The sequence below is a fragment of the Rattus rattus genome, chromosome 16, assembly GCF_011064425.1.
Source record: "Rattus rattus isolate New Zealand chromosome 16, Rrattus_CSIRO_v1, whole genome shotgun sequence".
NCBI lineage: Eukaryota > Metazoa > Chordata > Mammalia > Rodentia > Muridae > Rattus > Rattus rattus.
Genome location: NC_046169.1, coordinates 24,230,577 through 24,256,786, shown reverse-complemented (window position 1 = coordinate 24,256,786; position 26,210 = coordinate 24,230,577). Strand labels below are relative to the sequence as shown.

General features: G+C 46.7%; 2 protein-coding genes across 2 annotated transcripts in view; both read left to right on the top strand.

Moving 5' to 3' along the window:
• The first annotated feature begins 5,738 nt into the window (after positions 1–5,738).
• On the top strand, positions 5,739–7,608 carry Mrps17 (mitochondrial ribosomal protein S17). The gene is made up of 3 exons (XM_032887124.1): positions 5,739–5,890; positions 6,012–6,151; positions 7,199–7,608. The coding sequence occupies exons 2-3, from the start codon at positions 6,029–6,031 to the stop codon at positions 7,457–7,459; spliced, it is 384 nt and encodes a 127-aa protein (XP_032743015.1). The 5' UTR covers positions 5,739–5,890; positions 6,012–6,028; the 3' UTR covers positions 7,460–7,608.
• Positions 7,609–12,043: 4,435 nt separating this feature from the next.
• The window catches only part of Nipsnap2 (nipsnap homolog 2), a 31,626-nt gene continuing 17,459 nt past the window's right edge, over positions 12,044–26,210 (top strand). Inside the window, exons 1-3 of the mRNA XM_032886745.1 lie at positions 12,044–12,198; positions 25,445–25,584; positions 25,675–25,720. Of these exons, the coding sequence (XP_032742636.1) occupies positions 12,122–12,198; positions 25,445–25,584; positions 25,675–25,720 (263 nt within the window). The 5' untranslated portion in view covers positions 12,044–12,121. The remainder of the gene's footprint in view (positions 12,199–25,444; positions 25,585–25,674; positions 25,721–26,210) is intronic.

Genomic DNA, 26,210 nt, shown 5'->3' with positions numbered 1-26,210 from the left:
GAATCTGCCCTGGCCTTCTCAGAAGTGAGCGAAGCATAGCCTTGTTCTCGTAACCACAGGAGACATGAGTCTAGAGCTGTGGGGGTCATCCCAAGGAAGCTTGTGGGTGCCTTAACAGTTATGTCTGCGGCTGGGGGTAGTGGCAGTTGTCTGCATTCCCAGCACTCAGGAAGCTGAGGCAGGAGGATCATCAGTTTTAAGGCCAGCCTGGGCTACACAGTGAGACTCTTATCTCAAAGAAATAAAACAAAAAAAAAAAAGTGGGTGGAAAGCAAAATGAAATGATCATACTTACAAGCAATACTTGTTTAAAATATGGTTTTCATATAAAACCAGGCAGGGTAACTTCTAAAATATTAACTATGATTATTTTTCGGGGATGTGTGTCTTGGAAACTTTTAATCCAGGGTTTCTGCCTTGCCTAGGTCATTCAAATCCTGGATAAAGGACACACAACCTTCATATTTACATTAAGACTTAAATAGCACAAGAGCTGGGCAGAAACCTTCCCTCCGTGCTGTTAGAATCTATCTTCCAATCGATAACCCTGAGTGATTACTTACTATGTTTATCTGGGCTGCTCTTGACTCCAATTGGCCAGCCCTCGGGGCCATGCTTTCTTGACTCAGGGCCATGTTTTCTTAACTCCTAAGCCATGGCACCTCTCTTCCTCCTTCACCTTCGCTCCCTCGTGGTTCTCCTCCGACCCCCAAGTCTAGAACCCTATAACCCATCTATGCCTCTGCTGCCCAGCTATTGCCTATTACCATCTTTATTTACCAATCAAAAATAACTTGGGGGCAAGGTCACATAGTGTCACTTGAGTCTACGTGTCTCTGGGGAAACCATGTCTTGGGGCCCTGCAGTTAGCATTACAATACATAGCCAAAGACCAAACCTCAACAGATGTGACTATTTGAAAGCTCTAGCTTTTCCTTTTATTTGTTTTAGGTGGACTTTTGGAATCATGTATGTCAGTGCACCATGTGTATGCAGTACCTATGAGAACCAGAAGAGGGCATCAGATGCCCTGGAATTGGAGTTACGGGTGGTTGTGAGCCGCGGTGTAGGTGCTGGGATGGGCGCCAGGTCCTCGGCAGGAGCATCCAGTGCTCTTAACTGCAGAGCCATCTCTCCATCCCCAATGGACTCTTTCCTTCATGCGTTCCTACATTTATTTTAATATGTTACCCTATGTGTTGCTTGTATCATTTTAAACAAAAAAATAAAAGAGGAAAGAGTAATATTTAAGTAAACAAGCTGGCATTACCATAGGACAATCTGCAAATATGTCTTGTAGGGCCTGGACCTCTATCTGCCTTCTGAAAGCACAGACCTCCCTTAGTCCTTTGGCATTTCTTTTTCTTTTATCCTTTTCAACCATGGCTACTTCTGGATGACCATTATCTTGCTCTAGCTCCCACAGTCCTGTTTTCAATGTCTCCAGGCTCACTGTCGCCTCCTTTCTTAGGCTCTTGCTTGTTTTATGTCCACATTGTAAAATGTCCATTGTGTGACTTGTTAGGGCCATCTGGTAATTCTGCATGTAATGGTTATCTTTTTAAAGCATAATGTCAGCAAGGATCTGTACATTCTGAATCTCTTTTAGATTGGGGAGGAGGGGTGGACAGACCTGAAATGAAGAAGACGTTGCTCCTGCACAATGTGTCCGATGAAAATCAGCTCCTTGAGGGTGGTAATGAAGACCAACGGGAGCACTTTCTGGTCCTCCATCTTAGGAGGACTCTGGGAGTTTGATTGGCAGTTAGAACTGAACCAAGCAAAGCAGGAGAAGCATTTGGAACAAGCATCTTTCACCCACCGAAAAATTGCACAGAGAAGCCTGGGGTGTGATAACTTTGAGGAAAACTATAATCTGAACTCAAACCTTGTGCACCACGGAACCCCTCCCATTAAGAAATCTCTCCGCATGGGCTGGAGAGATGGCTCAGTGATTAAGAGCACCGACTGCTCTTCCAGAGGTCCTGAGTTCAATTCCCAGCAACCACATGGTGGCTCACAACCATCTGTAATGGATCTGATGCCCTCTTCTGGTGTGTCTGAAGAGCTGCAGTGTACTCATATACATAAAATAAATAAAAATCTTAAGGGGTTGGGGATTTAGCTCAGTGGTAGAGCGCTTGCCTAGCAAGCGCAAGGCCCTGGGTTCGGTCCCCAGCTCCGAAAAAAAAAAGAAAAAGAAACCTCTCCACCATAACACACAAGGAAAGAGCATCGGACGGCATTCAGATTTGTGTCTTGTGGAAACTACGTAAGAGAGCGGACCCCCTGAATATACCGAGTGTGGGGAAATCTTCAGTCGGCATCCTCTTCTTAGGAATTGTAACCTCAGAGAGAAACACTGTGAATGTGAAGAGGCCTTCGACCAAAACTCGACTCATCACCCACCTAAGATAGTCCTCACGGGAGATAAACCCTCCAAGTGTAATGAATGTGAGAGAAGATTCAGCCAGAGAATCCACCTCATTCAGCATCAGAAAATCCATACGAGGAGAAACCTTCTGTCTGTAACGTATATGGTAAAGCCTCCCTTTAGCATTCATTCTTCACTCAGCACCTGTGAATCCACAGGGGAGAGAAGCCCTACAAGTGTGATCTGTGCTGGAAAGCTTTTAGCCGCATCACCTCCCTCACTGAGCGTCACAGACACACACACCCGCCCCCGAGACCTTAGGAATGCAGTTTTTGTGAGAAAGCCTTCAGCCAGAGCGCTCACCTTAACCAACATGGGAAACTCCACAACCGTGAGAAGTCGTGTGACTATAGACGCGAGGAAAACCTCAAATTGAAGTCCTATCCTTAGTGGCATGTAACTCAGGTGGGGAAACATGAACTTACAGAGATGATAAGTTTTCAAATTCAGTCTTTTCATTCACGATCAAATGATTCCTGGCGTAAAGAATGCTTATCTACCAGTGAAATCGAATTTGTAACTGAATTTAGTAGTTTATAATATTCACAGGTGGTCTGATAAATAGTGAACATTATTATATTTACAAAGATAACATGCACTCGGGAATGCTGTTGGTAGTGTTTCCTTTGTAACACTAGCACATGGTGGGGAGAGAGGACTAGGAATTTAAGAAAACCCTCCACTATGGATGGACTTCAAAGCCAATATGGAGTACTTGAGACCCTGTTTTTAAAACGAAAACAGAATAATTGGGAAAAAAAAAACCATGACAATGTAAAGCGGCATTAACCTATAATTACTAACCTGTAAATATATTCTATAATACTGTTTAATTGTATGGGTATTGATTAAACAAGGTGACACTGTAATATAGCCAGTTAGATAAAATAGAATAAACAGAGTAATAATTCCCAAATGTTAGTCATTTTGTGCTTTATTTACAGTTTTTCCTATACTTAGTCTTAATACTTTTTTAAAGGACATAAGATTTTTAGCCTAGACTAATAAATATCTATGGAACTTAATAGTTTGCTATAGTAATTAAAATTCATTCTGCTCTCTAGCAGAATAAAAATACACTTTAAATTTTAAAATAGTCGACTAAGCCAGGCACTCAGGAGGTGGAGACAGTAAGATCGCTGAGCGTTTGAGGGCAGTGCAGGATACGGTTTATGCAGGTTATGGTTTTTTCCTGGTTAAAGCTGAACTGGAGTTCCTCTCCAAAGGATGGTGGCAAGGCAGTTCCCATAAGAGCAGTCCCCGGTTGACCTGAAATTGCTCTGCTTGGGTCTCCAGAGAAAGGTACACTGAATTCCCGGGCAAATCAGTCCATGGGATTTATAAGAGTTTCCAATTCATCAGTGCAAAGGCTGTGAGAAGAGAGGGATGTTCTATTTAGTTTTTCCAATTAAGGGAGTGTGTGTGTGTGTGTGTGTGTGTGTGTGTGTGTGTGTGTGTGTGTGTGTGTGTAAAGAAATGTTCTCTGTACTTACACTTTTCTACTACCTATTTCATACCTGGCTTGTGGTTTTGTGGGCGAGGCTCCCTTTTATTAATCTTTTCCCTACAATACTTAACACAGATCCTTAGAATGTATGTTCCATAAATGTTTGCTAAAAAAAAAAAATGGGCTGGACAGATTGATGTTTTGTTTTATTGTTCTTATTTTAATACTGGGGATCGTTTCCAGAACACGGCGCATGAAAGAAAAGCCCTTGGCCATCTGGCTGTATTTCTGTATTACCGCGTCCACCTTTAATATCAACATTTTTTGACCTGCATATTATACATATTTATGAGATACAGTGTGATATTGCAGCGCACACAGACAGCAACGTCAGGGTAGCTGGCATATCCATACGCTTACCACATCTTTGCCTTAAAAATATTCAGAAGCACCTGTTTCTGCTACTTTGACGTATGCAAATATTACACTAAGCAACAAGACATTAGAAATTATTATAAATCAAGTCTGTAATCCAACACTGGAAAGGGAGAGGCAAGCCAGATGTACAATGTGAGACTGTTAAAAATAAGAAAAGGAGTTTCTGTGACAAATACAAGGTCCTTTGATTTGAAGACATGTTCTGTCTATTCCTGGGAAATCAAAAGAGCAAGAAACAAAATGGAATAGGAAAAGGTAGGAACCTCCTGCGCATCTCCAGCAGTGCCTATGGAAAAAGTCTAAGCGGGACACACTTAACCCCAGGACTTCCGCCCGAGGTGCGGTTTCAAATAGATTGGGCGGGTTCTTATCTTTAGCCCCGCCCAACACTGGCAGGACTGACGCCCTGGGAAAGGGGGTGGGGCTATGGCACCATGTGCGTCATCATGCTGCGCCCATGCGCCCAGCCTTGGTCCGAGAGGTAGATTTTTGGAGGTGAGCAAGGGCTACGGATCGGGGTATTGGGGTCGGCAGTGCTGCGTCTCCTGTCAGTCTCCCTCGTGGTTTCGGTAGCAAATGATTCCCAAAGCGGCTCCGAGTCAAAGTCTCGTTCCTGTACAGGAAACTGGCTGACCGACCGAGGTCTTGCAGTTAGCTCTTGTGTGTATGGTAGCGGGCTGTATTGGCTATAATTGAGACAGAGAACTGCAATAAATGCTGTGACCTCGAGATCGTGCCCTGCTAACGACAAGAAATAAACCTCGCAGACTCGGGAGTTGAGCGCTTCAAACAACATCGTTTATTATAATACTCCCTAATTGGGGACCAGTTCCAAGAAAGGACACCAAGTGACACGGACGAGGTGTTTCTAAATGGTTACAGAATAAAGAATAGTGGGTAAAGGGTAAATAAGGTGACTTGTAATGATCTAGTAGGCACCTGTAGGTAGAAGAGCTTTGGTCTATAGAGCATCTGTGATCGGTAGCAGGGGAATTTTCCGGATGATTAGGTTAGAGCCGCACTGAGGCGGGACCCTTAACTGCTTATTGTCCCGCTGATCCTTCCTCATTTGGAGAGAGGGACTCCAGTGTGACCAGTTTAATTGTGTGCTTGTACACTAATAGTTCCTCAAAACACCTGTACACAGGCCATGTTATTCCTAACTTTCTGTATAGGGAATCTGAAGGTTAAATTCATTTTCTACTTTGTAAACATTATAAAGATAAGTCCTGTAAGCATCTCTAACCAGGCTGTTTCAGAAAAGTAGAAAAATGACTGCTGGACACGGGCATTGCTCCTAAGGAAATTCTCTTGGTAAGCCCTAACCACCAGAATGCTGGCTTAAATGGGGTGTTATGGTACCAGCCTGTGTGTAATTTCAGAGGATCCCCTGGAACTGGTGCTGCAAAGATTTCGAGCCACCATAAGGGTGCTGGAAACTGAACCCAGGTCCTCTGGAAGAGCAACCAATGCTTAGCAGCTTAGGCATCTGTCTCTGCAGCCCAGCTCATGGGAGGCTAATGTAGAAGGCTCTCCCAGTTTAAGGCAAGCCTGGGCTACAGTGGAGAAAGGTAAACTTAAAAAAGAAACCAAGCCATTGGTTTGTTAATGGATAGAGGGAAAGGGGGCAGGACTGTGTCTTAACAATACTAAGCTTTGGGGGGGTTTTTTGTTTATTTGTTTCCATTTCAGGCGCTCACAGACACATAATGTCAATAGTCCGTTCAGCCGTCCACGCCAAATGGGTTGTGGGGAAGGTGATTGGTACAGCAATGGTAAAAACTGCTAAAGTAAGAGCAACCAGACTTGTTTTGGATCCCTACTTACTGAAGGTGAGGATTCACACTTGCTTTAAAGTGCCATCGATGGGTTATCAACGTGCTACTGCTGTGGTTCTCAGCCTGTGGGTCTCAACCCCTTTGGGAGTCACATATCAGATACTTACATTATGATTCATAACTAGCAAAATTACAGCTACAAGGTAGCAACAGAAATAATGTTGTGACCGGAGATCACCACAACATGAGCTGTATTAAAGGGTTGCAGTGTTGGGAAGGTTGGGGAACCATTGCTTTAGGGTCTGAGCGGAAAAGCATTTCCCTGTCAATAAAAGATAAGTTGAACATCTGCGGCAATCTGCGTCACCCACTGCTGACCTGTAGGTGTAACCTGGTTCATAGGAGGCTTTCGGGAACACACAAGTTCATTCCGATATTTCCTGTAGCGACTAGCTGGGCAGAACAGTACGGGAACAGGACAAGACACTCCATCCCAGTAAAGAGACGTTTGAGCTGACCCTCCAGTACAATTCTATTCCTGGGTCGAGTGAATCCATTGCCGTGGTTCTTCCAGCTGTGATAGGGCATAGCCTCCTGCAGACAAAGCGAGTGGTTCCACACATTGAGGCCAGGAGTTGGTATTCCAGTTTAAGGAATCCAGGACAGTTGGAGACAGACTGGAAAGGATCTGCTGTGCTTTGGTGCTCTGCTTTGTTTGGGGACAGGGTCACTCTGTAGCCCTGGCTGTCCTGCAACTCCATATGTAGACCAGACTGGCTTTGAACCCACAGAGATCCTCCTGCCTCTGCTGTTGGTATGCACCGCTATTCTCAGCACTATAGGCAGTCTGTATGGACCAGCGTAAGGAGTGAGGAAGGGGATTTTTGCAAAACTGTGGAGTAGAAACCATAAGGACCTAAACTACAGTGGCAGCATCAGGAATGGGGTGGGCAGGGCAGACCCGGGGGAGAAGAGCCAAAGCTATAGCTGGGTAGAGGAATCAGGAGAGGGGCAGCTTGCTGGGAGTTGTTTTTGGTGTTCTTTTTGCACCACACATCGCAGATGGGAGTTACCGCTCTGCGCCTCTCCTTCTCTCCACAGTACTTTAATAAGCGGAAAACCTACTTTGCTCATGACGCCCTTCAGCAGTGCAGCGTCGGGGACATCGTGCTCCTCAGAGCTCTGCCCGTCCCACGAGCAAAGCACGTGAAACACGAACTGGCAGAGATCATCTTCAAAGTGGGCCGAGTTATCGACCCGGTCACAGGAAAGCCCTGTGCAGGAACCGCCTACCTAGAGAGCCCCCGCAGTTCAGAAGCCACTCCCCCCTGCGAAACTCAGGAAGAGCTCAAGTCCTCCTGAACCTGGGGAAGAGGGAGCCAGCGGATGTCTGTCTGTTTGCTCAGTGGCTTTTCATACTGTTTCTCCTGTGACATTAGAAGTATTCAACAGAGTAAAGAGCTTAGCGTTCCATAAAGGTTCGCATCCTTTTTCAGATTCTCTGCCCTGAAGTTACCTTCCGAGTACTCTGTATGCCTAAGCGTGCTGCGTCATTCCGTAAGCTCACTGTCCTAGTAAGCTCACTGTCCTAGATCATATATGTATTGTTTTGTTTGCCTCACTCAAAGAAATCTTGGACTTAACACCTTTACTTAAAAGAAGAAAAAAACCTGGGTTGGGGATTTAGCTCAGTGGTAGAGCGCTTGCCTAGCAAACGCAAGGCCCTGGGTTCGGTCCCCAGCTCCAAAAAAAAGAAAAAAAAAAAAAAAAAAAAAAAGAAAAAACCTTTTGATAATGACAGAAAAGGCTAAATAAACTTAGTTTCGATAGCTGAATTTTTCAAAATATATCGTGTATGTCCACAGTGCCTGCGTGGGTACATGTGCGCCACCGCACACCTCCGTCAGCCAGAGGACAATTTTGTGGGGTTGGCTCTCTCCTTTCTTTCACTCTTTTTTTTTTTTTAAGATTTATTCATTTATTATATATAAGTACACTGTAGCTGTCTTCAGACACACCCGGAGAGGGCACCGGATCTCTTTACAGACGGTTGTGAGCCACCATGTGGTTGCTGGGAATTGAACTCATGACCTCTGGAAGAGCAGTCGGGTGCTCTTAACCACTGAGCCACCTCTCCAGCCCCTTTCTTTCACTCTTACACGGTTTCCAGGTGCAGATGACCAGGTTCGCACAGCTAGCACCTCCACCCACTGGGCCATCCTGCTGCCATTGAGTTTTAATAGTTCATATTCAAAGTAAATTAAATTTGGTGTGTTTTGTTGTGTTTTTGGACACAGAGTTTCTCTTTGTAGACTTGGCTGTCCTAGAACTTGCTCTGTAGACCAGGCTGGCCTTCAAATCGCAGAGGTCTGCCTGCCTCTGCCTCTCAAGTGCTGGGACTAAAGGTATGTGCCACCACTTGTGGCTAGTAAGTTTAATTTTTTTCCCCTCTGATTTCACCAACTCCTAAGAGGAAGCGTTTTAAATTCTATGAAGATTTTTACTGCAGAAACTTTGATCTGTGTATTTCAGTTTTCTGACTCTTAAAAGGAGACCTGGGGTATATTTCAACTTGAGCTAATATGTATGTTGTATATGTGTTTCTTGGTTTTGTTGTTTTGAAATTGTGTCTCAGTGTAAAGCCCAGGTGAGCCTCGGATGTATGTCTTCATACCTCAAGCTCCTGGTAGCTGGGGTTAGTAGGTGTTTGCCACAGGGCCTGGTTTAGAAGAAGGTATCAGCGATGAGCCCAGGCGCTCATGGATCATCACGCTCCCAGAGTGGAGAGGACGCTTAGGTGCCCTTATGACAGACAGGACACATAGAGGGTAAACAGCAAGAGACCAGAAGAAGACTATCTTCTTCCTGAAGATAGGAAGAGGGAGGGGGAGGGAGGGAGAGAGAGAGAATGATAGTGTCTTAGTTAGGGTCTTATTGCTGTGAACAGACACCATGACCAACATGAGTTCTATAAAGGACAACATTTAATTGAGGTTCAGAGGTTCAGTCCATTATCATCAAGGCAGGAGCATGGCAGCGTCCAGGCAGGCATGGTGCAGGAGGAGCTGAGTTCTACATCTTCACCCGAAGGAAGCCAGGAACAGACTGAGCATCCTCAGGCAGCTAGGAGAAGGGTCTCCAAGCCCACCCCCACAGTGACACACTTCCTCCAACAAGGCCACACCTAATAGTGCCACTTCGTGGGCCAAGCATATGCAAACCATCACAGATGGGTATGGAGAGTGCAGTTCAAGCAGAGAAAAATAACCTGGCTAGTGAAGCTGGAGAGATGGCCCAGTGGTTAGGAACTGTTGGGTCCAGGAATCACCTCACAAACCACACAAACACTGATCTTAGTCAGATGGGGAGAGTTTATTGAGCGTGTGTGCCCCAGACCCAATTGACCAGGGCCACCGTCCAGATTTGGGAACTGAATCATGACCCCAAGGTATGATCCTACAGGGTTTTTAAGCCCAGTATCCACGCCAAGTTACTCTACCAATCAGGGATACGGATTTCCTTAGGAACATGCCTTTGTTGTACACTTATCCTGCTCCCGTTGGTTGGGGTATTCAACTGTGGCAGGGGACTTGCCTTGTCTAATATTCATGTCCTAACTTGTCTATCAGGATGGGATTTGCCTAACATTCATGTCTAAACTTGCCAACCGGGGTTGGGGATTTAGCCCAGTGGTAGAGCGCTTGCCTAGCAAGTGCAAGGCCCTGGGTTCAGTCCCCAGCCCAAAAAAAAAAAAAAAAAAAATGCCAACCAGTATGTCAGTTATCCACGGACATGTTTCTGCCAAGTAAGATGTCAGTTCCCAGAGAGGTCTTGGGAACTTGAACTTCACTAGACCACTACTCAAATGGAAGTCTTATTCTAAGTAGTTTCTTATATGTCTCTCCTGGGTTGGGGTCTGTCCCAGGGGCAGCTTGTAATACCATAAAATACCATAAAAACTTATAGACAGGTGCAGGAAATACTGCTGGGTGGTCAAGTATCTCTAAGACACTTGACCGATTGATACGCATGTGTTGTTTTCATTACAGTTTCTTGGGCTCGAGATAGAGCTCAGTGGTAACTACAGGAAGAACACTCATGGTGCTCACCTGTAAGCTAACAACCTTGTTACCAAGCCTGACAACCCGAGCGGGTCTGAGTTCCTAGCATCCACAAGGTAAAAGGAAAGAACCAACTCCCGGAATTCTTTTTCAGGCCTTCGTATGCTTGTTGACATGGTCCAAGTGCCCACATACATGCACAAATAAAGAAAAGTAATTTGTAAATTTAATTTCTTAAAATTAGGCTTCAGGGAGACTCTTGCAATGGGAAATATCGTAGTGCCCAGCTTTAATCTCAGCACTCAGGCAGGAGCCAGCCTGGCCTACATTGTTGAGTTCCAGGCCAGCCAAAGCTACATAGTGATTCTCAATCTTCCTAATGCTGTGACCCTTCAATACAGTTCTAGATACGAGTGTGTGGGTGTGTCTGCCTACGGGCAGACCTGCTGAAGAGGATAGAGGAGTACTGTCTCAGTTCCTAAACCCATCTTCATCTTCAAAGGTCATCTTCAGAGACCTCTTTGAAAAGGTCATTGGAGGGGAGGTGATGGCATCTGCCTTTATTCCCTACACTTGGGAGACAGAGACAGGCAAGTGTATCTCTGTGAGTTCGAGGCCAGCCTGTGTACAGTATGAGTTCTAGGATAACCTGGACTACACAGAGAAACCCTATCTTGAAAAGGTCACTGAACTACAATGGAGTTTCAACTCACAGGTTTAGGGCCTAAAGCCACGTGTGTACTGATATACTCTTTTAATACAGCACTCAGTAGGCTGAGGCAGGGAACAGCAAGTTTAAGACAAGCCAAGGCAGGCTGGAGAGATGGCTCAGTGGTTAAGAGCACTGACTGCTCTTCCAGAGGTCCTGAGTTCAGGTCCTAGTGGCTCACAACCATCTGTAATGAGATCTGATGCCCTCTTCTGGTGTGCCTGGGGACAGCTACAGTGTGTTTATATATAAAATGGGTAAATCTTTTTTTTTTTTTTTTTTTTTCCGGAGCTGGGGACCGAACCCAGGGCCTTTTGCTCGCTAGGCAAGCGCTCTACCGCTGAGCTAAATCCCCAACCCCTAGGGTAAATCTTTTAAAAAAAGAAAAAAAGAAAACTGTACCCGTGGGGCTGGAAAGATGGCTCAGCAATTAAGAGCACTGACTGCTCTTCCAGAGGACCAGGGTTCAATTCCTAGCAACCACACGGCAGTTCACAACTGTCTGCAACTCCAGCTCCAGGGGTCCCACACCCACACACAGACATAGGTGCAGACAAAACACTAGTGATACGCATAGACTAGGAAAAGAAATTTAAAAAGATAAAGAAAACCACACCTCTTGAGCTTCAAGATTACAGGTGGTAGAGAATCACCTCCCATCCCTCGTCTTACCAGAAACTCACAGGCAGCCACCAATCTGTCTCTTGACCTTTGCTACTTGCTCCCCATTTCTCTGCTTCCTCCGGATCTAGCTCTGTTTCTGCCTACTCTTGTCTTGCTGAAGTTTCATGCTTGTATCCGTAGTTCTTTTATTATCCTCACAGAGTACATTTTCCCCTAGACCAGAGGTTCTCTGCTTTCCTGGTGCTGCTACACTTTAACACGTTCGTCATTTTGTGGGGACCTTCAACCATAAAATCAGGCTCTGGATTCTCCCATGCACAGACCTACTCCTTTCTCGTGGATCTCCCCGTGGACAATCCAGCGCCGACCAGGTTCCTTTCTCACACCCATCTTGGGACACTCAGCTCCCCTCGCAGATCTAAGCTTATCTTCAGCAACTACTTGGCGCGCCCCCTGGCGGCAGCCCCGCGGCTGCACGCTGCTCCCCCTAGCGGCTGCGCCCCTGCACTACAGCGGCCTAGCGCCCTGCCCCGCCCCGCCCCAGCCTGGTCGGCCCGGCCGGGGGAGGGGTCGCGGCAGCGGCGGCGTCAGCGACACCGAGGCGGTAGGAGCTTCAGGCTCCGGAGCAAGATGGCGGCGCGGGTGCTGCTCGCGCGAGGAGGCCTGCTGCGGCCAGCCGCCCCCGGCAGCTTCCTGCCCGGGCTCCGGTGAGCAGCGCCGCCCTTTCCGGGGCCCGGCCGGGGAGGGGCCGCCGTGGGGCGAAGGGCGCGGGGTCCCCGGGGCGGGGAGGGGACGCCGGGGGCCGGCCTCCGAGTCCCAGGCGACGGAGGGTTGGCGTGGCTGCAGCGCCTTCCCCGGGCCCCTTGGGGCTCAAGGTCACCGTCCTGCCGGCGCCGCCCTTGCCGGGGACGCCCGGGATCGCGGGCCATGTCCGCCCGCAGCCTCCGCGCGCTGCGCCCCCCGCAGTAGCGATGCCTCGCCCCAGGTCGCGAAGAGAAGCGAAAGAATGGCGGGTTCCCCCCGGGGAAGCTGCACCCCGAGGTCCCCACTCGGGACAGCCCTTAAATTTGAAAGCGGAGTGGATTAAAAAAAAAAAAAAAGTAACCGACGGTGGCGGAGTTCGCAGTTGAAACTTTTTCTTCTCCTAACCTCCGTGGAGTCTGTTCGGTTGTGTCCACCTGTCACCTTGACATCCCCACGTTTATTAAGTAACGAAAGGCCATCCGAATTTCCAGATTTGTTTTCCCTTCTTGCCTTCCTTTGTATGGTTATTTGATCTCTAAACGGTTTTCAGGATTTATATTTTATTTTATGTATATAAGTGTTTGCCTACCTGGACGTCTATTACATATGTGCCTGGGGCAGCCAGAAGGTTTTGGATCCCCACTACCGGAGTTACAGCCGGTTGGGAGCCGCCATGTAGGGGCTGGGAATGGAATCCTCTGCTAGAGCAGCAAGTGTTCTTAACCCTTGAGCCATCTCTCCAGCCCCTATTTATTTATTTATTTATTTATTTATTTATTTATTTTTGAGACAAGGTCTTGCTACATATATCCAGGCTGGCCTCGAACTTTCTGCAAACCTTCTGCTTCAGACTCGGAAGTACTGTAGTTTCAGGTGTGCACTACCGAGGCCAGCCTTGGCTAACTGAAATGTTGCCTTTTTTTTTTTTTTTTTTTTTTTTTTTTCTCTGCGTGCATGCACGTGTGTTTGTAATTGATTTTCTCCCACCAAGTGGGTCTGGGAAATTGTAGTTCATCAAACTTAGAAGCCAGTTTCTTTACCCCTTAAGCCATTTCAACAGCCCCGGAACTTTTCTTAAGATTTGTTTGTATGAGTGTTTTTACCTGCATATATGTATGTGTACCACGTGCATGCCTGGGGGCCTACAAGGATCAGAAGAAAGTATCTGGTCCTCTGGAACTACTGTTACAGAAATGGTTGTGAGCTACCACATGGGTTCTGGTACTGAAACTCTGGTCCTCTTGGAAAGGAGCAAGTGGTCTTAACCACTGAGCCATCTCTCCAGTACAATGGGGGCACCTTATAATATGACTCGTCTAATTTAGTGGCAATCTTAAATAGTGAGGTATGCATCTCACACAGACATAGAGACAAGAGACACATCTCTGGGGAAAAAGTGTGTGTGGTCGCTTTTGTTTCAGGACCCATGCAACTTGTAGATGCAAATTATTTAAATCACCTGTAATATGGTTTCCAAATGAAGTGAACAGACAACTTCCCTATCTGTCGTTACTTAGCCAGCACTCTGAGCCCCTAAACTTTGCATTTCGTTCCTTGGGAAACAGGCAGCTGAAACTCAAGGTGCTCACTCAAGACCTGATGCTCAAAGTGGTAAAGCTGGTAAACTAGAGATTTGGACCTACCAGGTACCCATACTTGGAGCCAAATGCTCTCTACCCTGTGAGTGCTTGAAGACACTCTCACCCTCCTCTTTCCCTTTCCGCCAGTCCTCTCTGGGAGCTGTTCAAAGAGGAGGAAGAAAAGGGGGTCCAGAGTAGTTTAGAACCTTGTAAAGTCTGAGGTGTAGGCTGTTCAAATAGAAAATCCAAATATCTGGGCTATAGGCAACTGATGGTAATTAGCATATAAGAATGTTGATAGATACCTGGATTTCATTATGCTGTGTTTTCACTGAGTTTTTTGGTGGTGGTGGTTTATTGTTATTCTGTGGGTTTTTGGTTGGTTTGGGGTTTTTTTGTTTGTTTGTTTGGTTGGTTGGTTTTTTGGGGGGGTTTAGGGTTTTTTGTTTTGGGTTTTTTTGTTTGTTTGTTTGTTTGTTTTTTTGTCTTTTCAGAGGATGGGGATTTGAGACACAGTAACCCTAGTTGTGCTAGAACTCGATCTATATATCAGGCTGTCAAGCCTGCCTCTGCTTCCCTAGTGCTGGGATTAAAGGTGTATGCCACCACCTCCCGGCTTGTTTTTGTTTGTTTTGTTTTGTTTTAAAGCCACAGTGAGGGATGAAATTGTTCTAAGGAGAGGATGGGGCTAGTGAGGAAGCTGAGAAACAAGCCCTAGTACATGCCAACGTTTACAGGCTGTTGAATAGAGAAGGAGCCGCAAAGGAAGCCAGGCAAAGAGCAGCCAGAGCCATCATTGTGTATGCTATAGGCGTCAGAGAGGGGATATTTATTGGACTAGTCAGCTGTGCCTGATCCTGGCTAAAAGGTTAAGTAAGATGACAGAAAGAAAAAAAAACAAAACAGATTTGCCTACGGGGATGTCGGGGTGACCTTGCAACATGACTTTCAGAAAGGAATCAGGAGGTCTTTGTAGGCTCCTCAGACTTGCGTATTCTAGTACAGTGTCTTAAACTGTAGTTCGAGACCCCCCTGTGGGTCACATATCAGATATCCTGCATATCAGCTCTTTACATTACAAATCCTGACAGTAGCAAAATTACAGTTCTGAAGCAGCAGTGTAGTAACTGTTTGGTTGGGAATCACCACAGCGTGAGGAGCTGCGTTAAAGGGTCGCAGCATTAGGAAGGGTGAGAGCCGCTGCTCGAGGCCATCCTATTGGCTGTGGATCGTGTTAAACCCAGAGTTCTCAGCTGTTTACTAGACAGTCACCTGGAAAGGGTTTTAAGGTACAAAGGATTTAATTCATGTTCCTCCCATAAAACCTGGTTGCTCTCCTCCCAGTAGTGGGCCGTCTCCCATTGTCCAGGCCAGGAATCAGGCCTTCTCCAAGCCTATCTGCCGCTCTCCCTGCCTTCTAATTTGGTTGTCAGATCCACCATTTTTTTGCTCCCAAGTGTCTAGGCTCCACGTCTCTGTTCTCATCACCCTTAACCATCAGCAGCACTTTTCTGGATTCCTCTGAAGACTGAACTTGATCCCATCATTGAAGGAGACTGATTTAAAAAAAAAAAATTTTAAGGGGCCATTTTCCTGTTATAAAAATCTCGTTAACCAACCTGTGCGGGCAGGAGAAGCGGCTCACAGTTAAGGGCGTGCACCTGAGTTTGTATCTTAGCACCACAATCACATACTCGTACTCCCCTCCTCCGTGCATATACACATAACTGAAAATGAAAATAAGCCTTTAAAAACTTGGCTATAGACAGTACTTGGGAAAGTGAGGTATGAGGGCTGTGAGTTGGGGGCTAGCCTGGGCTACATAAAGAGACACACTCGAGTGCGCACAACACACACACACACACACACACACACCCGTCTTAATTTCCCCATACAGACTGGATCCTACTTCTTCCCTTCTCCAACATCCCTCCCAAGAAAAACCATTTAGACAATGCAAACATTTAATAGAATGTGGAGAGAAGTTGTGTTTCTTAGACGTGATGATAGCATAGTGGGTTTATCTTTGTTTTCTAGAGATATATGTTAAAGATATTCATCTACTTACTGATTGAGACAAGGTCTCTTCCATTGCCCTGGCCAGCCTGGAACTGTCAGTGTAAACCAGGCTGGCCTTAAACTCGGAGCTCTGCCTGAGTCTACCACCGCGTACACGCTGAAGTGTGAAAGTTCTGTGTGTCTATACAATTTCCAAACGTACGAAAGTTTTTTTCTTAACTTACGTAACAAGTCAATTTTTTTTTTGATCTACATGGAGTGCGTACATTATTTCAACCTCTCTGTGTTTGAAGCTTTTCAAAGCGAAAACTGGGCAGCAGGGTCTCTGTAGCAGCTGTGCAGGGGTTAGGTTTACGGGAGAATTGTTTAATATGTGACATCTCAAGGATAGATCTGCCGCCCTCCCTCCCCCACCTGCTCCCCTCCCCTGCTTCCTCACTGCAGTCTTTACTCCTGGCTTTGCCGTTACTAGCTCTTAAGTTGCTCTGTCCCCGATGGATATCCAACTGACAGATGTTTCCTCGTCCTCTCCTCAGTGGTTCTCAACCTGAGTCCAGACCCCTTTGGTTTGCATATCAGACATTGACATATGACTCATAACAGCAAAATTACCTTTATGAAGTAGCAGGTGAGAATCACTTTCTGGTTGGGGGATCCCCACAACCTGAGGAACTGTATTAAAGGGTCACAGCGTTAGGAAGGTGGAGAACCTCTGATCTACACCGGCCACCCGAGAGCCTGCCTCCTCCGCCCCAAGCCACTGCAGCTTTCCAGCCAGGCCTCTGTCCGAGGGCTTATCTCAGGATGCTTGTGTTCCCCTGCTCTCGACTGCAAGCTCAGCTCTTGGGGTCAGGACTGGGTTTGCCCTCCGCGAGCCCTCCCACAGCTAGTCCAACCTCTGATACACATCATGGTGCAGTTAGCAAATATTTGGGGGTCAGATGGGTGGGTTAGGCCCGCTGTGCTCCTGCTGCCGTGTCTGAATGTTAAATCTATTTCCCTTCCTCTGTTTGCTCTGACTAAACCTTACTGCTGTCTCTTACCTGTGTCTGTTTCCACCTCCCGGTTTGGGGGTTGTTTTTATCTGGGGTCGGGGAGTGTGTTTTCTATTGTTTGCTGCAGTTGGGTTCGTGTTCTGTTTTGAGGCAGGGCTTCACGGTTTAACCCTGGTTGGCCAGGAACTTGATATGTAGGTCAAACTAGCCTCCAACAGCCAGACTTTTTCTCTATTACTGAGAATGGAGCCCAGGGTCTCACTCATACTAAGCCATTAAGCTACACCCCACCCACCCAGCCCCAGGGGTGTCTTTAGAAAGTATTGTTTCCCGACATCTCTCTATCCAACTTCTGAACAGTAGACCTCCTTTTTCCCATCTGCTGGGTGGTTTGTTTCTTTTTGTTTTTCAAAACTGGGTTTTTTTCTGTGTTGCCCTGGCCATGGAACTCACAACATAGACCAGGCTGATCTCAAACTCAGAGATCACCTGCCTCTCCCTTTTTTTTTCTTTTTCCGGAGCTGGGGACCGAACCCAGGGCCTTGCGCTCTACCACTGAGCTAAATCTTGCCTCTGCCTCTTGATTGCTGGGATTAAAGGAGTAAGCCACCTCCCCTCACTGAGTGTTTGGTTTGGGGGTTTTGTTTGTTTTGTTTTGTTTTGTTTTGTTTTGTTTTGTTTTGTTTTGTTTTAAGGCTTCCTTCAAAAAAAGGTTGGTTACTCCTGGCAGGAGAGAGTCCAGGAACTGCACTCCCTGCCCTCGGGGCTGGCTCAGTACTTCAGGCTGCTTTTCCTGCTGGTTTTGAATCAGTTGGCATTTTGCCCTATCCAGGTGTAACTGCCACAGTGTAGCCTCCACGCCCAAGCCCCTGCCCACGCCGGCCTGTTACCTTCCCCCACACCTTCCCACTCTGTTTGCCCGCCTTGCTGAGCTGCCTGCCTTACAGAAGCGTGCTGTCCGTTTCCACAACTCTGTGTGTCCTTGTACATGTTGTTCTCTCTCACTAAGATTATCACCTGCCTTGTCCATCTGTCCTGCTTGGCCTCCAGCACGGAGCTACAGATTCTCCACTGGAGTCTCTCTTGAGTCCAAGCCGGTGATTCATTCTCCGGAGCTCTGTGTCCGCTTTGGGATCTGTGGTCATTCTGGCTTTTCCCCGGGGAGATTGAACTGACTTAGCATCTGGTAGAACTTGATAGCAACAGAGCCTACAATGCTTAAGTCTCAAGTCCAGTATATGATAGAAAGTAGGAGCCCTCCCTCCCACCTGTGTGTGTGTGTGTGTGTGTGTGTGTGTGTGTGTGTGTGTGTGTGTGTGTGTGTGTGTTTCTGTGTCTCTGTGTATGTGTCTGTGTGGGGAATATGTGTGTGTACGTATGTATGTTTCTGTGTCTGTGTGTGTCGTGTGTCTGTGTCTGTCAGTAGAACCCAGGCGGGGTTGGGGATTTAGCTCAGTGGTAAGCGCTTGCCTGGCAATGCAAGGCCCTGGGTTCGGTCCCCAGCTCGAAAAAAAAAAAAAAAAAAAAAAAAAAGTAAGAACCCAGGCCTTTCCTGGATTCAATCACTGGATCACTGGCAGCTGTTGGCATAGCTCTCTCCATATTTGGCTTAGACAGTGAGAGAGACTGGATGACAACGTATCACGCATCCTGTGCCCAGGACTGGGCATATCATATCTGCGTTTGTCAGCTGAAACCTGACACTTAAACAAGATTTCAAAGTTTGACCCTCAAAGCCAGGCCGGAGATGTAGGTTTGGGAGAAGTCCCCGATTAGTAGAAACATTTTGCATGTTGTTTGTTCTTGGAAACTTCCGAGCCTGTCGTCCCAAGACCTACCTTGGTGCTGTTTTAAGGCTCTACTGAGATGACTTAGGCAAATGACCTCAAGCAGCCCATGGAAAGAAATGTGTCCCTATTAACTCTTAATACCCTTGAGCCCTACGGGAGAAGAGAAAAGTGTTGCTGGGTTTTTCTGCTCTATATTTAGTCTGCAAATTCTTAGATTCACATATAGAAAGCATTTTATGCAATAAAAACTAGTCATATCTGCACATGTATAATGCATGCTTGTCTGCATTTTGGAAGGATACCTTAAAACCAACTGGAGTAGGACACGGTGGCACATACCTGAGTGTGAGCACTGTGGAGGCAAAGACAGAAAGATCAAGAGTTCGAAGCTAGCCTCAGCTGCATAGTAAATTTCATGTCATTCTCAGCTGCATGAGACTAGATCTAAAAATAGTAAGCAAATACACTGTGAACTGCCCAGTAAGTGTTGGTGATGGGGAAGAAAATAAACTCAGTTAGCACTTGGGTTACATTACTACTGAGACAAAGTCTACACCGTGGACCAGCCTGGTGTGGAACTCACAGTATAGACCAGGCTAGCCACAAACTTGAAGCAGTTTCCTGGCTCAGCCCCAGCTAGGCTCTAGGTGTTCTTTTCTTAATTTGTCATACATTTGGTTTTGTTTGTTTGTTTGTTAAGTCAGACTTTCTCTGTGTACCCCTGGCTGTCCCAGAACTCACTCTGAAGACCAGGCTGGTTTCGAACTCAGAGATCTGCCTGCCTCTGCCTCCTAGTATGTGATTAAAGGCATGCACTGCCACACAGCCCAGCCCATACTTTTAAATACTAACCTCTTACAACAGACACAAAAAAATTTTTTTAATTAGGAAAAATTTTACTTTTTTTTTTTTTTTTGTATATGGGTGTTTTGTCTTCATGTATGTCTGTGTACCATGTGCCTGGTGCCCTTGGAGGCCAGGAGATGGCATCGGCTTCCCAGAGATAGTTTACAGACAGTTGTAAGCTGCCATATGGGTACAGTGGTTTTTTTGTTTTCAAGATTTGTTTATTTATTATATACACAGTGTTCTGCATGTCAGAAAAGGGCACCAGATCTCATTACAGATGGTTGTGAGCCACCATGTGGTTGCTGGGAATTGAACTCAGGACCTCTGGAAGAACAGTCAGTGCTCTCAACCTCTGAGCCATCTCTCCAGCCCAAGGGTACAGTGTGTTTTATCATCTCCCCCTTCCCACTCTTCCCAGGCCCCGCGGTCCTCCTGACTGTATGACATCTTTTTTTATTCCCACTCTACTGAGTTCGATTAGTGCTCCCCACATGCACCTGGCTGTGTCCCATCCAGTAACACCCAAGCAGCTCCACTGGAACCAGCCTGCAGACAGCTGACCAGAGGGATGGCTCGTACTGAAACCGCTTATTGCTCTTGCAGAGGACACGGATGGGTTCCTGACACCCGCATGGTACTCGCAACCATTCATAACTCTAGTTCCCGGGATCTGCTGCCCTCTTTTGAATCCTTTTAGGCACCAGTCACACACATGATACACATGCATATACATGCAGACAAAACACTCACATGTGAGATCATTTTTAATCTTCAAAAAATTAACTAAAAATGTTTAAAAAAACAAACTGATTCAGATGGGTGTAGTGGTGTCCAACTTTAATCCCAGCACTCAGGAGGCAGAGGCAGGTGGATCTCTGGTCTACAGAGTAAGTTCCAGGACAGCCAAGGTTACACAGAGAAACCCTGTCTCCATAAACAGAAACAAACAAAACCAAACCCAACACAAACGAAAACAACACCTGACTCTTCCTTCTCTAGCAGGCTTTGGTTACCAGTGGCTCCTTGGCTAGTAGGTGAGGCTTCATGAGCCCCTGAATTTACATGGGTGCACATACATGCATATGCGCTTGCTTATGTGCTCACATACAGCGTCCGGAACAGGGCATCCGGTGCCCTCCTCCACCCTTCTCGCTCTCAGGCATAGTCCTTTCCTGAACACGGGGTTTGCATCTGAGCAAGGCTGGATGCAGCAGGCCTGTCCCCACTCCTCTCTGCGCTGGGGTCCTAGGCATATTTAGGCAATGCCCAGCTTGTGACTCAGATTCTGGGACCCAAACTCCAGCCCTCATGATTACAGAGCCAGTCCCCTTAACCACTGAAGCATCATCTCCAGCCCCATCACTCATAGGTCTGCCATTTGCTACATCATAGCGTCATACAAACATCCAAAACGTGGTATGTTCCAGGCTGGGTATGATGATGCATACCTGAAATCTTAACTTCAGATACTGAGGCAGGGGCATTAAGAGCTTGAGGCCAGCCTGGGTGTGCACAGTAAGACCCTATCTATAAAATATTTTGTTTTTAGGATAGGCTCAGGCTAGCCTCAGACTTGCTGATCACCCTGCCCCCCTGGTGCTGGAATTCTTGGTGTGTGCATGATGCCTGCCTAAACTATTAACTTACGTGGGAAAAAAGAAGCTGGGTGTGCAGGTCACAGACCTGCCACTCTCAAAGGCAGGCTCCTGTTGATCGTGGGACCAGGAGACCTGGGCAAGTAAGTGCTGGGCACCACAGATCCTGATAGTGGGCATGAAGCAGAGTTGAACATGACCACCCCAAAGTCTCTCTACAACTGGACCTCGGCCATGCAGCCAGGAGTCAAGATGAGGTTGCCTCCCACCATTTCTGTAGCCTGGAGTAAGTCCATGAAAACCAGAACCAGGATGTATGCTAGGGGTGACACTTTGGAAAGCATCTAGAGAGGGCATTCTGGCTTGGCTTGGCTTGGCTTGGTTTGGTTTTTTGAGGCAGGGTTTGTCTATGTAGCCCTGGCTGTCCTGGTACTAGCTCTGTAGACCAGCCTGGCCTTGAACTCACAGAGATTCACCTGCCTCTGCCTCCTGAGTGCTGGGATTTAAAGCACGTGCCACTACCACCTGGCCAGACAGTCCAGTTTTTGGAAAGATAAGCAAAGGCTATGGAAAGAGTCAGCTGGCCCGTCTGCCTGAGGAGAGGCATAGGCCAGAAGGATGGATTCTGCGCACTGTGTACAGTTCACAGGGGAACCAGGACGGGGGCTGATGATCATTAAGCCAACTATTGGTGCCAGAGGTCCCACCCAAGAGTGCTTTCACTGAGTGTCCTATGTGAATGAGAGGATCAGCAAAAGACTGTGACAGTGGAATACCACAAACTTCCCAAAGGAGGAGGGGAAATGATCCTTCAAAAATCTGTTGGCTTTTCCTGGTGTGAGCTTAGTCTTGGTGCAGTCAAGATTTGATGACTCTAGTCATCTAAACCACATAGTTTCTCACCGCACCCTCTGCCCATGTGGCTGTCTCTGTCCTGCTTTCAGTGAGGAGACAGCCATTGGAACAGGCGCTTCCTCTGAGCGGCTACAAGACCCCTGCCAACCATCTGTCTTCCCAATCATGGCCTCCTTTGGGTCTGAATAATCTATTGTACTCTGAAGAATAGGGGAAACAAGTATTCAGATTACCTCAGACACATTTATGAGTCTCGATATAACCAAACAAACAAAACTTTAGAAAAATGATTTTAAAAAATTTATATATACATATACACATATATATATATGCATTCCATGTGTGCCTGTGTACCACTTGCATGCCTGTGCCCATGGAGGAAGGCCAAAAGGGGTTCAGGGTCCCTGAAGCCAGAGTTCTAGCTCTATGAAGGGTATAAGCTGTCATATGGGTGCTGGCATCCAGTGCTCTTAACTGCTGAGCCATCTCTTCTCAAACTTAAAAAAAAAAAAGGATTCTGTGTTTGAAACACTTAAAAACAGACATGGTGCTACACACCTTTAATCCTAGCATTCAAGAGGCAGAGGCTGGTGGGTCTCTGAGTTCAAAGGCAGCCTGGTCTACACAGCACCTTCCAGGCCCCACCAGGACCACATAGTGAGACCATGTCTCATATAACGGAACCAAGTTGGGTGCTGTGATACACACGCTTGTACTGGAGGATAAACACCTGTTGTGGATTGCCACAAATTTGAAGCCAGCCTGGTCTATATAAGGAAGTCCAGGCTAGCCAAAGACTGTCTTTAAAAAAAAAAGTATACAAATTACATTTTTAATTTTTTGTTGAAATAAAATGTGCTATCATTCACTTAGAGATTCTTCAAAATAAGTTTGGTTTTTTTTTTTTATTCAAAGAATGGATTGGGGGTTGGGGATTTAGCTCAGTGGTAGAGCGCTTGCCTAGCAAGCACAAGGCCCTGGGTTTGGTCCCCAGCTCTGAAAAAAAGAAAAAAGAGAAAAAGAAAAAGAATGGATTGATGATAGAAACAAACATTGTATGACTTTGAAGGAAAACAAAAAAAGCTCTATGTAGCCCAGGCTAGCCTCAAGCTTTCCATTTGCCAGCCTTAGCCTCTGGAGGATTGAGAAAATTAATATTTGATGTTGGGGGCTGGAGAGATGTCTCAGTGGTTAAGAGCACTGACTGCTCTTCCAGAGGTCCTGAGTTCAAATCCCAGCAACCACATGGTGGCTCACAACCATCTGTAATGGGATCTGATGCCCTCTTCTGCTGTGTCTGAAGACAGCTACAGTGTACTTATGTAAATAGAAATTAATAAAAAAATAAACAAAATAAAAATGAGGATTTTTTTTAAAAAACTAATATTTGATGTTTACCATTTTTATCCATGTAGCTGTGTGCGAGCGTGTACAAGTGAGCGCAGTGCCCACAGAGGCCAAGGTTGTTACCTCCCCTGGAGCTGCCTAATGTGGACGCTGGGGTTGAACTCAGGTTCTCTTAACCATGGAGTTGTGTTTGCAGACCTCAGAAACAACTTTTTAAGCCTTTTCCATAAATGAGATGCTATTCTAAGGTCTAAGGTGTGTTATCTGGAAGAACGCACATGTTTGCACTCAAAACTGTACAAGAATGAGGCCAGCGTGCACACACGCAAACACACACACACACACACACACACACACCACACACACACACACACACCACACACACACACACACCCCACACACACACAGGCACACACACACACCACACACACACACACACACACCCCACACACACACAGGCACACACACACACCACACACACACACACACACACACACACACACACACACACACACACACACACACACCCCTACACTCACAGACACCAACACAGAATAAGCCATAACAAACTTTGAAGTAGGAAGCAGGCTGACGAGACAGCCCAGAAGGTAAAGTCCCCACTACCATGCCTGATGCCCTGAGTTTCCATCTTCCATGCGGAATGAGAGAACTGACCTCTTAGATGCATCCACGCAAACAAACAAATAGGATAATAAAAGAAAGCATAAAAGTGAGGAAGTCAGTGCAGAACTATGTGGGACAGACACCTTCTGTCCTTGTCACAGTGGCATTAGCCCGTAACAGCTTTGACACATAATAAAGCAAATGGAAGAGTAGCCCACTCTTCTTGTTTGGGTTCTCAAGACGTTTTCTCTGTAGCCCTGGCTATCCCGGAACTTACTCTGTAGACCAGGCTGGCCTCGAACTAGAGATCTGCCTGCCACTGCCTCTGAGTGCTGGGATAAAGGCCTGGGCCATCACACCCAGCATTCCCCACGTTCTCTTTTTAACAGTCAGGTGGGGCAGGTCCTATACTCCAGCACTAGGGAAGCAGAGACAAGCTGTTCTGAGTCTTGTTGGTCAGTCCCACTGGCCTGTTTGCTGCATTCCAAGCCAGCAAAAGACCCTGTCTCAAACAAACAAACAAAGCTAACTAGACTGGGCCAGGTGATGCACGCTTTTAATCCCATCACTTGGGAAGCAGAGGGAGGAGGATCTCTGTGAGTTCAAGGCCAGTCTGGTTTATATAGAGTTCCAGGCCAGCCAGGGGTACACAATGGGACCCTGCCCCCCACCCTAAAAAAAAAAAAGATTTTTTTAAAGCAATCTGGGGCTGTGGGTCAGACCACTTGCCTAATATTTGTGAGGCCCTAAATTCAGTCTCTAGTACTGAAAAGGGGGTGAGGGGGAGGACCTGAGGGTATCCAAGGTTGTCTTCTGACTTCTACATGTAAATATAGACATGTAAACATACAGACACATATTCATACACATAAAATACATATTCACATTTATCACAAAGTCAAGATTGTAAGAGGAATGGGAAGGATGTTAATTCTCACTGAATTTATCTCAGAATTCCTATCAAGGACATCATTGGTACGTGTAGAGTCGTCTCTTTTTCCTTTGGGTTTCTGACATCACAGTCTCGTGTAGCCCAGGTTGTCTTTGAACTTGATAGACCCCAGGGCTACCCTTACACCCCTGCTGTCCCTGCCTCTACCTCCCATGTGCTGTAGTTACACGTGTGCTCCACTATACCCAGCTTCAGCAGTACCTTCGTTCTTTTGTGAATGTGAGTGGAGGTCAGGGGTCAACCCTTGGGGTCAGTTCTCTGCTGCTACATGGTTAGGACCTGTGAATTGACCTCAGGTCACCAGGCCTGTGGCTGGCACCTCTGTCTGCTGAGCCAAAGGCCCCAGAACTATTTTCTTATCAGTTTTTTTTTTTTTTTTTAGTTGTGTACAAATCGAGTTTCATTTTTCATTTCTTTTGTTCTAATGATGGGTTTCCTGTATTTATCCTTGTGTCTTGCCCATCTTGCTTCTCCCCAGCTTGCCTCCCCCACCCCATCCCCAGGGGTAGGGACTTAGGCTTCTGGGAGTGTGACAGTGCTTGAGAACCTGAAAGCCTCCACACTCATGAAGAGATTCAGTACGCTGTTTTTATTCTTCTGTAGGAGAGTGACGTCCTCGAGTCACCGAGCTCGGGAAGACAGCTGGCTAAAGTCCTTATTTGTCAGAAAGGTCGATCCGAGAAAAGACGCCCACTCCAACCTCCTAGCCAAAAAGGAGACAAGCAGTCTGTACAAGTTACAGTGTGAGTAGCTGTCCTGGTGGTCGGCTCTGTCCATCTGTCCATCCATCCGTCTGTCCATTAAGTCTACCATTGCATTTTCTCTCATTTCAGTTCACAACGTTAAGCCGGAATGCCTAGACGCTTACAACAAAATTTGGTGAGTATCTCAGACTATCATCCTGGGAGGGAGGGATGAGTGTAATGATGTTCATATGGGTTGGCTCCATTGACACTCTATAGCACAGGAGAAATCTTTGACCCCCCTAAAGCTGAGTGCTCAAAGGTTAGCCTGAGGGGCAGCGAGGATTGCTAGTGGCAGATGGGAGGAATGGGGGGAGGGGACACTGCCAGTGGCACTTGGGAGGGAAGGGGAGGGACACACTGCCAGTGGCACTTGGGAGGGAGGGGGAGGGATACACTGCCAGTGGCACTTGGGAGGGAGGGGGAGGGACACACTGCCAGTGGCACTTGGGAGGGAGGGGGAGGGACACACTGCCAGTGGCACTTCGGTTTTAAGCACTCACAGCTCACCCATCAGGACCATCTGTGACCTGTATCTGTTCTGACCTTCCTGGGTGCAGAAAGAACTTCCCTCACTGGCCAACTCGGAGTGTTAGCAATTAGAAGTATTACAAGTAAGGCATCCC